At 37.5% G+C, this 14298-nt stretch overlaps 1 protein-coding gene and 1 pseudogene across 1 annotated transcript; both read left to right on the top strand.

Moving 5' to 3' along the window:
- Positions 1-2539: 2539 nt before the first annotated feature.
- LOC129290590 (uncharacterized) lies at positions 2540-13714 on the top strand (annotated as a pseudogene).
- LOC129290886 (uncharacterized) lies at positions 7077-8626 on the top strand. Its single transcript, XM_054927952.1, has 2 exons — positions 7077-7436; positions 7802-8626. The coding sequence occupies exons 1-2, from the start codon at positions 7077-7079 to the stop codon at positions 8624-8626; spliced, it is 1185 nt and encodes a 394-aa protein (XP_054783927.1).
- Positions 13715-14298: the final 584 nt, after the last annotated feature.

Here is a 14298-nt window from a genome sequence, read left to right as displayed (position 1 = left end):
TTCATACACAAGCACACAATCCACACATATTCATACACACACACACACACACACACAATCATATCCTACTGGCACCTTAATCTTAAATACATTACAATATATTTGCTCAAAAGAAAGGGTTGCAGTTCTTTACAAATCACAAGCAAACCCCTAGCTTTGCTCCTTTCCCCGTCCACCACTGGATCCTTTGCCTGGACCTAGAATTGAAAAGAAAGGGGTGAGACAACCACAGTCTCAGTAACAGCGAAATTTACATTGATTATTACAAAGTAAGTCATAATCAAATAAACGAATAATAAATTTAACATAGTATATAATTTAGCCATTTAAAATGCATGAATGCATAACCTAGGCCGGTATGGCCTTTCATGACCAACAGAATGCCCTCTGGCACTCTTTAACTCGCAGGTAAACTTATACCTACTTGTACCTCCATAGGCACAAAACATAATCTAAGGCATGATCTAATCTACCGAACCGCCTATGCCCCTCGACGTGAATCCTGAGCAGTCAAAGCTAACTCCCTCCCAGAGCCAGCCCGACTTACTCTCCATGTGAGGGCTACCTTGGCCTAGGCACTCAACCTCACACTTCATATGTCGGATTCCCTCCCCCACTGAGAGGTGTCGAACACTCAATACACTAACCACTTTAGTGCACTAAGCCCACAATACGTAAGACAACACTGAGTACTGACAGTGTGCCATAGAATATCAAAAATCCACACCTTCTCATTGGTGAACTCCCACCGAGATCATGCCTTTTACTCTTATCTACCTTTCCTGAGTATGGACCATTCAACACTCTAAAGTAGTATAATATTTATAAATCTCATTTCCATAAAAACATTGTTATTAAACAATTAGAAACATATTTGCACTATAATCAAAGTAGTACCCCATAACCCCTTATAAAGCACATTTAATCTTTTAAAACATGTAATGCATGATAACTAGTAATATTATTCAAAAATAGCTAAAACAAAGTAATAAGAAATATAAATTCCCCTGTTACCTCAACCCTTTGGTACCAAAAGGGTTCTCCTTGTACAAAATAGGGCTCAACTTGTTCCTTACTTCTCAATAAGTTCCACCAACAATTTCCTATAACATATAAGTGATCCACATCACTTATCATGATAAATAGCATTAATGAAGACTATAACTCATACCACACAACTTAGGTCAATGAGTCATAATCCACCCTAATGGTCCATATATAAACCAACCATTCACATAGTATCACTTAACCACCAAAACCATTTATTAGCCATCACTAGGCTAATTTTCAATTTATATAATTTTTTAATCAATTAAAAACCTTCACTTAGTGTCACCAACTTTCACCATTAGCCCTTATAATGAAAACCAAACCTTAATTTAAATCTTATTGGGCTCAAATAGCAAAATTATAACTAAATTAATAAGCTTAAACCATTGAGGAGCAAAAACTCAATTTCTCAGGGTTTATTTTGTGCCCAAACACCTCTTTTCATCCAATTATCCACTCAAAATATTAGATCACTATATAGAAACTCAAAACATACTCCCTAGGATCCAAAGAAACAAAAGCTTACAAGAATAAAGCCTTTGAGATCAAAATCCAAAAATTTTCTCTTCCAAAAATTGAAGAAAATCAAGAGAAAGAGAAGAGGATTGAAGTAGGGAGTTTACCTATCGTGTAGCCGAGCTCGCAACGGTCGCAAAGACTCCTAGATCCAAGCCTAACTCCCTCCCTTTCTCTTCTCTTCTTCCTCTCTCTCTCTCTCCGTTTGTGCGTTTCTTTCCTTGCTCATTTTCTCTGCGTTTCTGCATCAGTTTTGGCCTTTAAATTGCTGGTCAAAAAGTTTGGGGAAATTACAAGAAAGGGCCCAACATTTTTTTATATTGCACAAAAGCCCGAGTCAACTTGGTAATTTTTCCCATAGTTAAAAATCAATAAAACCAAACTTTTGCTTAGTAAAATTCAAACTCTGGGTCTCTGTTAAATTATTCTAAATTTTAATTTAATTATAGATATTTTTTATTTTTTTTATTTATTTTTTTTAAATAAATTTGAGTCTTAAATTTTTAGGATGTTACAACATGCAATTCAAAATTTATTATCCCTTGCATCTTAGAAATATAAGAAAGAACTTATTTTATTTATAATTTTTTACCTCGCTAAATTTAAAATTGAGTCCAAATAATAATGTGAAAAAATAATCAGTAAATTACTACCTTGTGAAATTAAAAATTTTAACAAAATATCATATCTCAAAATTTCTTATCCCATACACCTTGTGCTGTTATGAGTCATTAAAAGCAAATTAAAAATAAAAATGTAAAATAAAAAGATAAATTAAAAAATCCAATAATTTTATAAAAAATAAATTCATTTCTATTTTTATTTAATTTTAAATTATAATCTAATTATATTAAATATTTTTACATTGACTAAGAAAGAAAAGGATTTAAAAAACAATTTAATTATTATAAAGTAGTACTTATTTAACATGACCCACCGAAGCGAATATTATACTTTCCTATGACAGCAGATATACATAGATTGGAAATATGTTTCTTGAAGGGGCCAAAACCTCGTATAAATAGTAACAAAACAATAAACGCGGTGAAGACAAACTGAAGGAGCTAGCTTCCTTTTGCTGTTTGTTACCCGATTAATACTTTTGTGAAGTTGTGGTGGGTGCGAGAGCAAATCAATAGGCAAGGATCACGGAAAATATTCTGTGTTTTGATTGATTCCATCTCTTCTTAGTTTTGTTGGGACGAGTCTACGCAGGGAGAGGCAGGTGAAATTTGGCTTCCTACTTGCTGAGGTTTGTGCTTTTCGCTGCTTCTTGTGTTCTCTGAAGGGTACTGAGGTTGCGAAATTCGTATTTTTCTTCAATTCTTTGATCTTTGGTCGGGTTTCTGATTCCTGGGTCCGTTTTGGATTATATATGAATGTTTTAATTTCATGAGTCTTTATAATATGGCTCAACAAAAAGAAGAAAATATTACGATTTTTTTTCTCAATTTCTAATTGACATGAGAAAGAAGTTAATGATCTTGATGGAAATTGGAAACCGATTGGGTTATAACTGATATTTGCGTATTCAATTAAAGCTATTCCTATGAACATCGCACTCTGTGAAGCATGCCATTGCGTTTGAGATGTTACACGTTTTCGTTCGTTTCTTTTGATCATGGGGCAAGTGTTGCCTTTTTTTCTGGAAATTTGACTTTGTCGTGTCACGAACGCTCCAACGTTGTGGTTGCAACCCAAAAAAAAAAAAAAGTTTTTTAATAGATATTTTACGAGATTTTGGACCTTGAACCAGAATGTTGCTGCGGTCGCTTGTTCATCCTGCTTTTAAATTTTAATATGCTGTTGAAACTTGCACCGCTTTTTTCCTATAAGATACATGTAGGATTTCATAAAAGAGTATTTTTAAAAACGGGTTGGTAGCTTTTGGAATCGTTCGCTGGATTTTATCCACTTTCTTAAACGGAAAGAAAAATGATCAAGGCACACGACATGGTTATTGCATATGATCTCATATGTGCGAACTGAAAGTAGAAGGATTTTGATAGAGCCCCTCATTATTTTACTAAGACATATCAAAGGAAGTCAAAGGGGAAGAATGACTCTAGTAGAATAAGGATGACTGGTCCAGAGGTTTATTCTTCGGTCTCTAGCCGCAAGGAACAGTAGCATGTGATCTTTTGCCATAATTAAGATCTGTTGGGAGGTATGGGCTAAGGGGAAAGCCATGATGTCCATGCTGTGGTTATATTCTATCTTTTAGCTTGTATTGAGGGGGTATTTTTTGTAAGAGAATGGAGAGGAGAGACTGGCCTCTCGAATGCCAGGAGGAGTGAACCCTCTTGTGAGGTTTGAGCTTGTAATGTTGTTACTTTTGTGATCATTCAGGGGAGATTGGGTTTTGGCCAGAATCAGAGGAAAACTTGTAACTCTGATTCAGTTTCTCTCAATTTATTAATATCAAAACCTCAGCATTTTCCCCTTATTTATTGTTTTTACTATCTTTGTTGCTGTTTCTGTGGAGATATTGGTTTGGGTCTTATTAATTGGTACCAGAGCAGTACGAATTTTGGGTAGTTAAGAGAAGTTATGGCGGAGGAAGTGCAGTATTCTGAGCGAGAAGTACAAGAGTTGAAGGAGGCAATCGGGGTATTGAATAGGGATGTAAGTGACATTAAGGGAACCTTGAAGACTATTAATGATACTCTGGCACAACTAGAAAAGAAGGTGGCAAGGCCACGTGGGGAAGAGCAAGAAGGCACTCATCATGCAGAATCTTCTGAGAATAATACAGGGGGTGGGACAGAAGGAGGTAAGTTTCGAAAACTGGAACTACCTGTATTCTCAGGTGAGGATCCTCTTGGGTGGCTTTTCAGAGTGGAATGGTACTTTCACGTTAACTCCATAGCTGAACATGAGAAGCTCGAAGCAACAGTAATATGTCTGGAGGGAAAAGCAGTGAACTAGTACCAGTGGCTTGATATGCGAGTACCATTGAGTAACTAGTTGGAATTTAAAAGGGAGTTGCTGCGGCGATTCCACTCTTCACAACCTGGTGGTGAGTATGAGCGACTATTTACAGCTAAGCAAGAGAAGTCTGTGCTAGAATTTGTAGAGGAATTTGAACTATTATCGGCGCCATTAAAAGAAGCTTCCGAGGAATGTTTGATCGGTGCATTCAGTCTGGACTCAAGACAGAGATTAGGGCTGAGCTGAAGGTGATGAAGGCTGCGACTCTGTAGGAACTGATGGAAATGGCAGTATGTATTGAAGAAAGAAATCGGATGTTGGATGACTGCAGGGACACGAGAGGAACCTGAGTTCAGCGGACCCATTTTGGATCCAAACCCGATTCGACCTAGGTCACTTATTTTCCATACGTGACTCATGTGACTGAGGGAGGAAGGAACGCTAGTGTGGTCGCGTCTTCTCCCGCGGACGGTGCAAAGAAAAATGACGCTAGAACAGAGCCTTTGAAGACTGGGAGCAACATCAATTTTGAAACCACAGCGAGGAGAGGAGGAAATTCTCGCTGACTCCCTGATTCTGAAATTGCAAGACGTAGAGAGCTTGGGCTTTGTTTCAAATGTGGCGACAAATACAGCCCCACTCATAAATGTAAAAATAAGAACCTTCAAGTGGTGATAATGGAGTTAGGAGCCAACACAGAAGGCGAAGAAGATGATACAGCACTTGAAATTGACGGTGGATATCTTGAACCTACTGAGGACGGTACGCAGATGGAATTATCTCTTAATTCCATGGCTAGGTTTAGTGATAACCACACCATGAAAGTCAAGGGGAAGATTGGAGACACACATATAATCATTCTCATTGACAGTGGTACCACCTATAACTTTATTGCTGAAGATTTGCAGAGTAAGTTAAGTCTACCCTCTGATGAAATTTCTGAATACACCATTACAGTAGGGGATGGGTATGCTATAAAAGGTAAGAGGCGTTGTAAGGATTTATGTTTAAGTGTTTAGAATCTTAATATAGTCCAAACTTTCTACCCTTTTAAGCTGAGTGGAGTTGATGCAGTGCTGGGAATGGAATGGCTGAAATCCTTAGGAGATGTTAAGATTAATTGGAACCGATTAACAATGAAAATTGGCAACAAGGATAAGAGAGTATGCTTGCAAGGGGACCCCTCCCTTACTCGGGCCCAAACCACATTCAGATCTCTAATTTGTTCAGTAGGTAAGAAAGGAGAAGGGTTTTTGATTGAATATAGAGGTTTTACTAGCAAAACTGAAGATACAACAATCTTGATCCCCGAAATTCAGAATTTGCTAGAAAAATTTCCTACAGTCTGCGAGGTTTTGGAAGGCCTACCTCCACCGCGAGCACAAGACCACGCTATCATAATTAAGCCAGGGGAGCAGCCACCAAATATCAGGCCTTATCGGTACCCTCATTTGCAGAAGAATGAAATAGAAAACTTGGTGAAAGATATGCTGAAGTCAGGAATTATTCAACCAAGTACTAGTCCTTATTCAAGCCCGGTACTGTTAGTTAAGAAGAAAGACGAAAGTTGGAGGTTTTGTGTTGATTATAGAGCCTTAAATAAAATTATTGTTCCGGATAAGTTCCCAATCCCAACCATTGACGAGTTGCTAGATGAATTGAAGGGAGCGACAATTTTTTCCAAGCTGGATTTGAAATTTGGGTACCACCAAATTTGAATCAAGATTGGGAATGAGCCTAAAACAGCATTTCGAAAACATGAGGGGCACGATGAATTTAAGGTGATGCCTTTTGGATTAACTAATGCTCCTTCCACTTTTCAATCAATGATGAATTAGGTATTTAGAGAGTACTTACGCAAGTTCGTGTTGGTGTTTTTTGATGACATTCTCGTATATAGCAATGGCCTAACCTCACATTTGAAGCATTTGGAGACTGTTTTCTCTATCTTGAAGGAAAACCAGCTTGTTATTAATTTAAAGAAATGCAGTTTTGTGCAACCAAAGATCGAATATTTAGGCCATCTAATATCAAAAGAAGGGGTGCAAGCCGATCCAAGCAAGATAGAAAGCATGGTGAAGTGGCCTAAGCCTAAGAATGTAAAATCTTTAAGGGGATTCCTAGGGCTGACTGGATGCTATTGTCAATTTGTCAAGAATTATGGGAAAATTGCTAGTCCTTTTACTGATCTACTCAAGAAGGATTCTTTTAAGTGGTCCCAAGAAGCAGAAAAAGCTTTTGATCAACTCAAAACAACCATGACTACACTACCTGTGCTTGCCATGCCTGATTTCTCCATGCCTTTTGAGTTAGAAACTGATGCATCGGGAACGGGAGTAGGGGCTGTTTTGATGCAACAAGGCAGACCAGTGGCTTATTATAGTCAAAAGCTTTCAAATAGGGCTCAACAATGCTCTATTTACGAAAGGAAGCTTATGGCTATTGTAATGGCAGTCAAGAAGTGGCGTCATTATCTTTGGGGGCACAAATTTATCATCCGCACTGATCAAAAGGCTCTGAAATACCTGCTGGAGCAGAGAGTAGTTGATGAAAACCAGTAAAAATGGGTCTCCAAATTGATGGGATTCAAATTTGAAATTGTGTATAAGCCCGGGAAGGAGAATAGGGCTGCTGATACTCTATCTAGGCAAGACGAGTCACTTGAACTAATGGGATTTTCATTATGGCAGTATGATGATGTGGAAGAATGGGAAAGAGAGGTACTAGCTGATCTGAAATTGAGCAAAATTCTGCAGCAACTCATTACCGATAAAGAGGGGGTAGAAGGGTACAGCGTGATACATGGCTGTCTACACTACAAGGAGAGGTTAGTTCTACCAAAGGAGTCCACCAGAATTCCTTTGCTCCTTAAAGAATATCATGACTCCCCAATGGGGGGCCATTCGGGCTACTTACGCACCTACAAGCGGCTGTCCAATGTTTTGTATTGGGAGGGAATGAAAAGAGATGTCTAGCAATATGTGGCAAGTTGTGAGGTGTGCTAGAAGAATAAATACCACGCTTTATCCCCGGCTGGACTGCTGCAACTATTGCCTAGTCCACAAAATGTGTGGGAGGATATTAGCATGGATTTTATTACCGGACTTCCTAAATCCAAGAGGTATGACACAATACTAGTTGTGGTGGACAGACTTACCAAATATGGCCCTTTTTTTCCATTATCCCACCCTTTTTCTGCCAAAGATGTTGCTGAAAGCTTTATAAGGGAGATTGTCAAGTTGCATGGTTTCCTAAAACTATTGTTTCAGATCGAGATAGGGTTTTTATAAGCCACTTTTGGCAGGAATTGTTCAAGCAAGCCAGCACGCAACTCTGTCTCAGTTCCTCTTATCATCTAGAATCAGATGGGCAAACTGAGGTGTTAAATAGAAGCTTAGAAACTTACTTGCGTTGCTTTGCAAATGAGAAGCCTTCACAATGGGCTAAATGGCTATCTTGGGCTGAGTATTGGTATAACACTTCCTATCATGGGGCAGCCGGTATGACACCCTTTAAAGCAGTGTATGGTCGGGATTCTCCGGCATTCTTGAAGTTGAGTGGTGAACCTTCAGCTATAGAGGATGTAAACGAGCAAATTCAGGCTTGGAATCAGATCATCTCCCTTTTACGGGACAATTTGGCTAAGGCTCAAAGCAAAATGAAAGAGCAAGCCAATAAACATAGAAGAGATGTCCAGTTCAATGTTGGAGATTTTGTCTATGTGAAATTGAGACCTTACAGGCTGAAAATGTTGGCTAAGAGAGTCAATGAAAAGTTGAGCCCTCGTTTTTATGGCCCTTTCAAGGTTCTTGCAAAAGTTGGGAATGTAGCCTACAAACTGGAATTACCACCCACAGCTCGCATTCACCTGGTATTTCATGTTTCACAGCTGAAACAATCTGTGCCTTCGATAGTGGTGAATCCTACCATTCCTCCAGCCCTTACTAGTGAACTAGAACTACAAGTGCAGCCCGAAGATATTAGAAGGGTTCGTCGGCTTATGAATGGACAGCAAGAAGTGTTGGTTAAATGGCATGATCTACCTGAATTTGAAAATTCCTGGGAAGGTGCAGGCCTGATTTGCAAACAATTTCCAGCATTTCCCCTTGAGGATAAGGTGAAACTTTAGGGGAGGGTAATGATAGAGCCCCTCATTATTTTACTAAGACATATCAAAGGAAGTCAAAGGGGAAGAATGACTTTAGTAGAATAAGGATGACTGGTCCAGAGGTTTATCCTTCGGTCTCTAGCCGCAAGGAACAGTAGCATGTGATCTTTTGCCATAATTAAGATCTGTTGGGAGGTATGGGCTAAGGGGAAAGCCATGATGTCCATGCTGTGGTTATATTCTATCTTTTAGCTTGTATTGAGGGGGTATTTTTTGTAAGAGAATGGAGAGGAGAGACTGGCCTCTCGAATGCCAGGAGGAGTGAACCCTCTTGTGAGGTTTGAGCTTGTAATGTTGTTACTTTTGTGATCATTCAGGGGAGATTGGGTTTTGGCCAGAATCAGAGGAAAACTTGTAACTCTGATTCAGTTTCTCTCAATTTATTAATATCAAAACCTCAGCATTTTGCCCTTATTTATTGTTTTTACTGTCTTTGTTGCTGTTTCTGTGGAGATATTGATTTGGGTTTTATTAGATTTGAATTAAATGACCCAGTATATAGGGACAACTGTTGCGGAAACTAGAATTATACAAAGAAAATGTGCTTTTGTCTCACTTTATAAACTCTTCATGAACACAACTTTTTCTGTTGTTGAAAGTGCAATCCCAACTGAATATAGTGCTTTGGTGTTTTTTGCTCGTGATTATTATATTTCATTGTGCCTGTGTTTATTATATTCCACAGTTAGTTTGGTATAAGGTTATAAAACGCCTTATATTGTGCCTCCACTTCTTAGGATCCAATTCTCTGAAGCTAACTTTTTCCTTCTCCCATCTTGTGGCATGTCTTGATTTTTAAGCGAGTTTAACTTTTGCATGTTTAATATACATCTTGATCATTGCATGATCTCTGGACAGCCTGGTGCATGATCTGCAAAATGGGTCCTGACGTAGAACTGAACGGGAAGATGGAATCTGCCCCAGAAGTTCACTTCAGTGAAGAGATTGTACCTGCCCCTCCATTTTTTGAGCACAAAGATTTTCGATCTGCTGTTGATAAGTCTAATGCTTATACCACTGAAGCATTGCCTATTGAACAAACTCCTTTGTCTAATGGAAATGAGGACGTGGAAGTTAACATAACTGGTTGCTCAAATTCTGGGAAGACATTGGTTGTTGATGTTGCTTGTGAGGATGTCACGGAGTATTCTAGTTCTTTTGGTGATACGTTATCTGGCACAGGGAATGAGAATTGTGCAGTATTCAGTGATGTTGAAGTCGAATCACAGATACACTCTGGGCATGCAACCTCGTCCATGCTTGATGAGTGTTTTGAATCATTTCAAATAAGGTATAATTTAAATTTTATTGTTTCTTGCATCTAGTCTGTCTTGTGACTCTTTTTTGGTCTTTGTGAAGCAAGATAACAGAGCTGGAAAAAAACAAAGGAAAATGAACATATTGTCACATTCTTTTACGGGTACACAATACGACATCAGTAGCAAGAAGAAGCCTTATCCCACTAGTTGGGGTTGGCTATATGGATTACACTATGCCATTGTACTCTATATCTACCTAGTTTTCAGGAATATTGTTTACTAAAAGGTCTCGTTCAACAATTTTCATAATTGTTCTTTTGGTCTTTCTCTATCCCTCTTTAGAAGGCGCAAGATTATTCATTCTACTTTCCTCACCGGTACCTCCCACATCCTTCTTTGTACAAGTCCAAATCATCTAAAATGATTTTCTACTATTTTCCCTTCAATGGATGCCATGCCCACTTTTTCTCGCATATGTTCATTTCGAATTTTATCTTTTCATGTATACCCACATGTACATCTCAACATTCTTATCTCTGCTACTTCAACTTTATGCTTCTGTTATCCTTTTAGAGTCCAACATTCACACGGGGTGTTTGATTAGAAGGCCAATTATTGATATGTTTCACCCTATTGACTATGCAGGAAAAAAAAACTGACTAATCATTGGAGGAGGTTTATACATCCTCTGATGTGGCGTTGTAAATGGATGAATTGCAGCTGAAGCAACTTCATACTCAGGCACTTAAACATGATAAAGAGCTTGCAATATATGACCATAGAAAGCAGCACGAATTTGCAAAATTTACATTGGATGGTTTTGGTACCAAGTCAGTACCTTTTACCGGTTCAATTGGTAGGAATAAAGTGATGACGAGGAAAAAACGAAAGAGAGTTGAAGCAGAATGTGATTTGGCATCATATATGCCTAACCATAGCTTTTTCTCCTACTATGGTATGAATTTTCTTTATTGGATCCTAATGTATCTTACTTCAGTGATCTTATGATTTGATTTCTCATTTCCCAGAAAATAAAAGCTCTACTGATGTTGCTCATTTGAAAGATGCACCTGGTGTTGCTACAGGTAAGTTTGCACTTGTAAATACGAAATCATTTTTCTTGCTTGTTCAACAATTTGCCTAATTTAAGATTGTGAAACGAAGAAAAGTTCAATGTATTTGATAAACAAGTTTTACTCTTCAACATTATGTAATTACTAAGAAGATTGATGATATGTTTTCATCATATGTTTCCATGAGTTTCAAACCCTACAATGTTATTTATAATTTTATATACACCTAACACTACATCCTTTTTCATTAAGGTAATGCTGTTAATACTGGGGAGTTCAGGTGGAATGATATTTTGTCATCTCTTGAATCTAAAGATAGTGATAAATCCTTGAAGGACATTATTCTAAAGATTGAAGCAGTGCATGAACAAGTTCACAGATTGAAAACTCGGATTGACACAGTCATTAGTGAAAACCCAGGGAAGTTCACTTCTGTTAATAAGTTGAGCATGCATGAGCCATCTGACGGACTGAATCACTTTGAAAGATATCCTACTTCTCCAGCAAGTGCTAGAAGCAAAAATGCATTTCCTGTTAGATCTGTTAAAACTGAGTTTAATATGGGAGATCTGCTAATGCCTGGAAATGAAGTATCAAGTTGTGTAGAGATGTCTCCTCTTATTGAGACCACCACTAGGCCTCAGCATGAGGTTCTGTGGGAAGATGTAAGTATCTACTACGAAAGATGATATCAATTTTCCCCCCATCTTTTACTTCTGAGTATTCTTGATGATTTTTACCTAGTATTTTGGGTAGCGTCTGACTTTGGAAACCATTGGAATAACAAGCTTTATACTGCATGCACTATGCTCTTGTAAGTGCCATTTATATGATTTTATGTAAATGTCGTCCTCCATGTATGAAAGTAGTTAACTATGACTGAGATACTAGAGCACTCTTATTCAGCTTCCAGTTATTCTTATTTCTTTGTCAATATTTTCTATTACCCTTTTCTTGGAGCTTCTTGCCTCTTTATCTTACATGTAGTTTATGGTTTAAAGTGATTTCCATTGTAGCCCTATACAGTATTTCTGACATGATTTCGTAAACATATGAGTTTGGAGTGGAAGGAGAAGGACCACGGTGGAAGTTCAAAGAAAAGAATGGGCAGAGAAGGGAGGGTGATAGACTACTTCCTCTACTCCTTGGAAGATTTTGGATGATAAAAGAAACATCCTCCATTCTTCCTTCCTCCTTTAAGCCAACTCCCAAACAATGATATTTTCTTGCCCTCCATTAACCCTTATTTACAAGTATTGGAAGTGGGATTAGATTTTTTGGTAAAACATCTTGATGTGTTTGGAAATGAATGATTGGGATTTTGGAGTACAGTAGTTGCTGTTGACAGTATAATCCGGTTGATGGATTTCAGAGTTTGTTAATAAGGACATTATTCCTTATATTCATGCTTCTTGGAAGCTCTTTCTATTTGTTTTTGTAATCCACTTTCCACATTTACTGTCGTAGGATAGAATTCCAGTTAACACACTCGTGATGCTAAATGCTTTTGTGTGTGGCTTTTTGATAGAATCACTTTTCCTGCTCGGACCTATGAGAGGAAATTCAGGAAAATGCATGAAAGAGGAAAGGCACTTTCAGATGGTCGGAACGTTGACCTTACTTCTACTGTTAAGGAGAAAAAATAGGGCTGCTTTAGAGTTGTGGTAGACCTGACTTACGAGAGCATATTTTTGGAGACCGTGAGGGTTGTTTTTTGGGTTTATAGTTGTGGTTGGAACCTCCTTGCAGGTTGTCTTTCGTATCTTGAGTATGGTGAGGAGAGATTGGCCTCTCGAAAGCCAGTGACTGTGCTTGTGTTGGGTGTGACTGTGATTTGTCTTTGTTCTAGTGATTTCTGTTCTGTTACTGGGGAATAGGGTTTTGTATTGAATCAATGAGGTCTCTTGTAACTCTGATTCAGTATCTCAGTTCATAAACATCAAAACCTTAGGATTTCTCTTATGTTTTGCATCTGCTGTCTTAATTTTTATGTATGCAGCTTGTTAAATCAGCAGGGCTACACCTCTTTTCTTGTCTTTTCTGATACAGTTATGATTTAAAATTGTTTATTCAATAACAACAATTTTAATGCTTCAATCAGCATGTAATGATAGTAGTGTCGAGTATTTCCTTGTTTAAATTGAAGCTTTATTCTAATATCTTCCTCCTCTTATTATCTACAGACCAAGGATGGAGTTCTAATTCATAACCAGCTAGCCAAGGAAGAGCTGCAAACTTTTGAAAATGTTAGAAACGAGTTGTGAAAAAACACGGATGAGTCAGTTGAAGAGCGGAACGTTTCAGAACCAGAGTCGGCTACTGAGATTGCTGCAGCCAATTTGCAGCCTGCTGTTCAAGCATGTTCTACTTCAAAGTCAAGTCTTTTGAGGAACCGAAGGAGGAGGAAAGCGGAGATTGCGCTGAAAGGGGATGTGCTGGCTATCGTCTGGTTACAGCTAAATTTTAATAGAACAGTATTTTTGTAAGACAGAGAGAAACTGAGTTCTTTTTTGGGGGGAATTTTTGCCATCTTGTCATCTCTTGTAAATGCTAGTTAATATTGTTAATATTGTGTTTTCTTGCTCTCGCATTGACATTGGAGTTTATTTGTATATTATGTGCATATGTGAAGTCCACTATTTTTTAAGTAAGCCCGTGCCATCTTATTCGATGGATCTCAATAAAATTACTGACTACCTTGTGTATTTGGAGGATTATTTTAAATGTTGTGATTATTTTGCTTTTCCCCTGAGATTGTTGTAATTTTCGTTGAAGCTACTTTGCTAGTCTTATTTGAAGGACAGAGAGAAAATGTTAATTTTGATTTTATTTATAGAGTTTTTATTATTTTGCGTACATCTTTAATTTTTTACTCTTATTAAATATTAAAAAAATTATTAAAATAGTTTTTTTTTGTTTTTATTAGGAGATAGAGGTGGAAATTTATTACATTTTACGATAGAGTTAATAAGGTTAAATTTTTTTTAGTTCCAGCAAAACATGTTAAAAAGTGGCTTTTAAATATGATTAAAGAGAGTATATTGTTACTTCTTATATTGGGATTTGAAAAAATTTGATTTCATTAATTTGTTGAGAATGTTATGAAAATTAGATCACGTTGGTCAATTAAATCCGTTAGACTAGGAATTGATCACATGTTCGATATGGAAATGTGAGGAAACTGGAGGATCAAAGAATCGGTCAAATCAGTAGTGATTAATTTAACCGGTTGAACCGTTCTTTTTTTTTTTTTAAATTTTAATTCATGTTTCAAAGTTATAATCTTTGCATATTTTTGTCT

This window comes from Prosopis cineraria, unplaced genomic scaffold (assembly GCF_029017545.1).
Source record: "Prosopis cineraria cultivar Desert tree isolate PC_DT_omini unplaced genomic scaffold, ASM2901754v1 PC13, whole genome shotgun sequence".
Lineage (NCBI taxonomy): Eukaryota > Viridiplantae > Streptophyta > Magnoliopsida > Fabales > Fabaceae > Prosopis > Prosopis cineraria.
This window is presented reverse-complemented; position numbering and strand designations above follow the sequence as displayed.

Bases quoted from the DNA above. Each gene is read 5' to 3' on its own strand.
- LOC129290886 (XM_054927952.1), top strand. From the start codon at position 7,077: ATGGGATTCAAATTTGAAATTGTGTATAAGCCCGGGAAGGAGAATAGG. The intron at 7,437-7,801 runs GTTTTGTATTGG...CACTTTTGGCAG, and splicing joins CCTACAAGCGGCTGTCCAAT to GAATTGTTCAAGCAAGCCAG.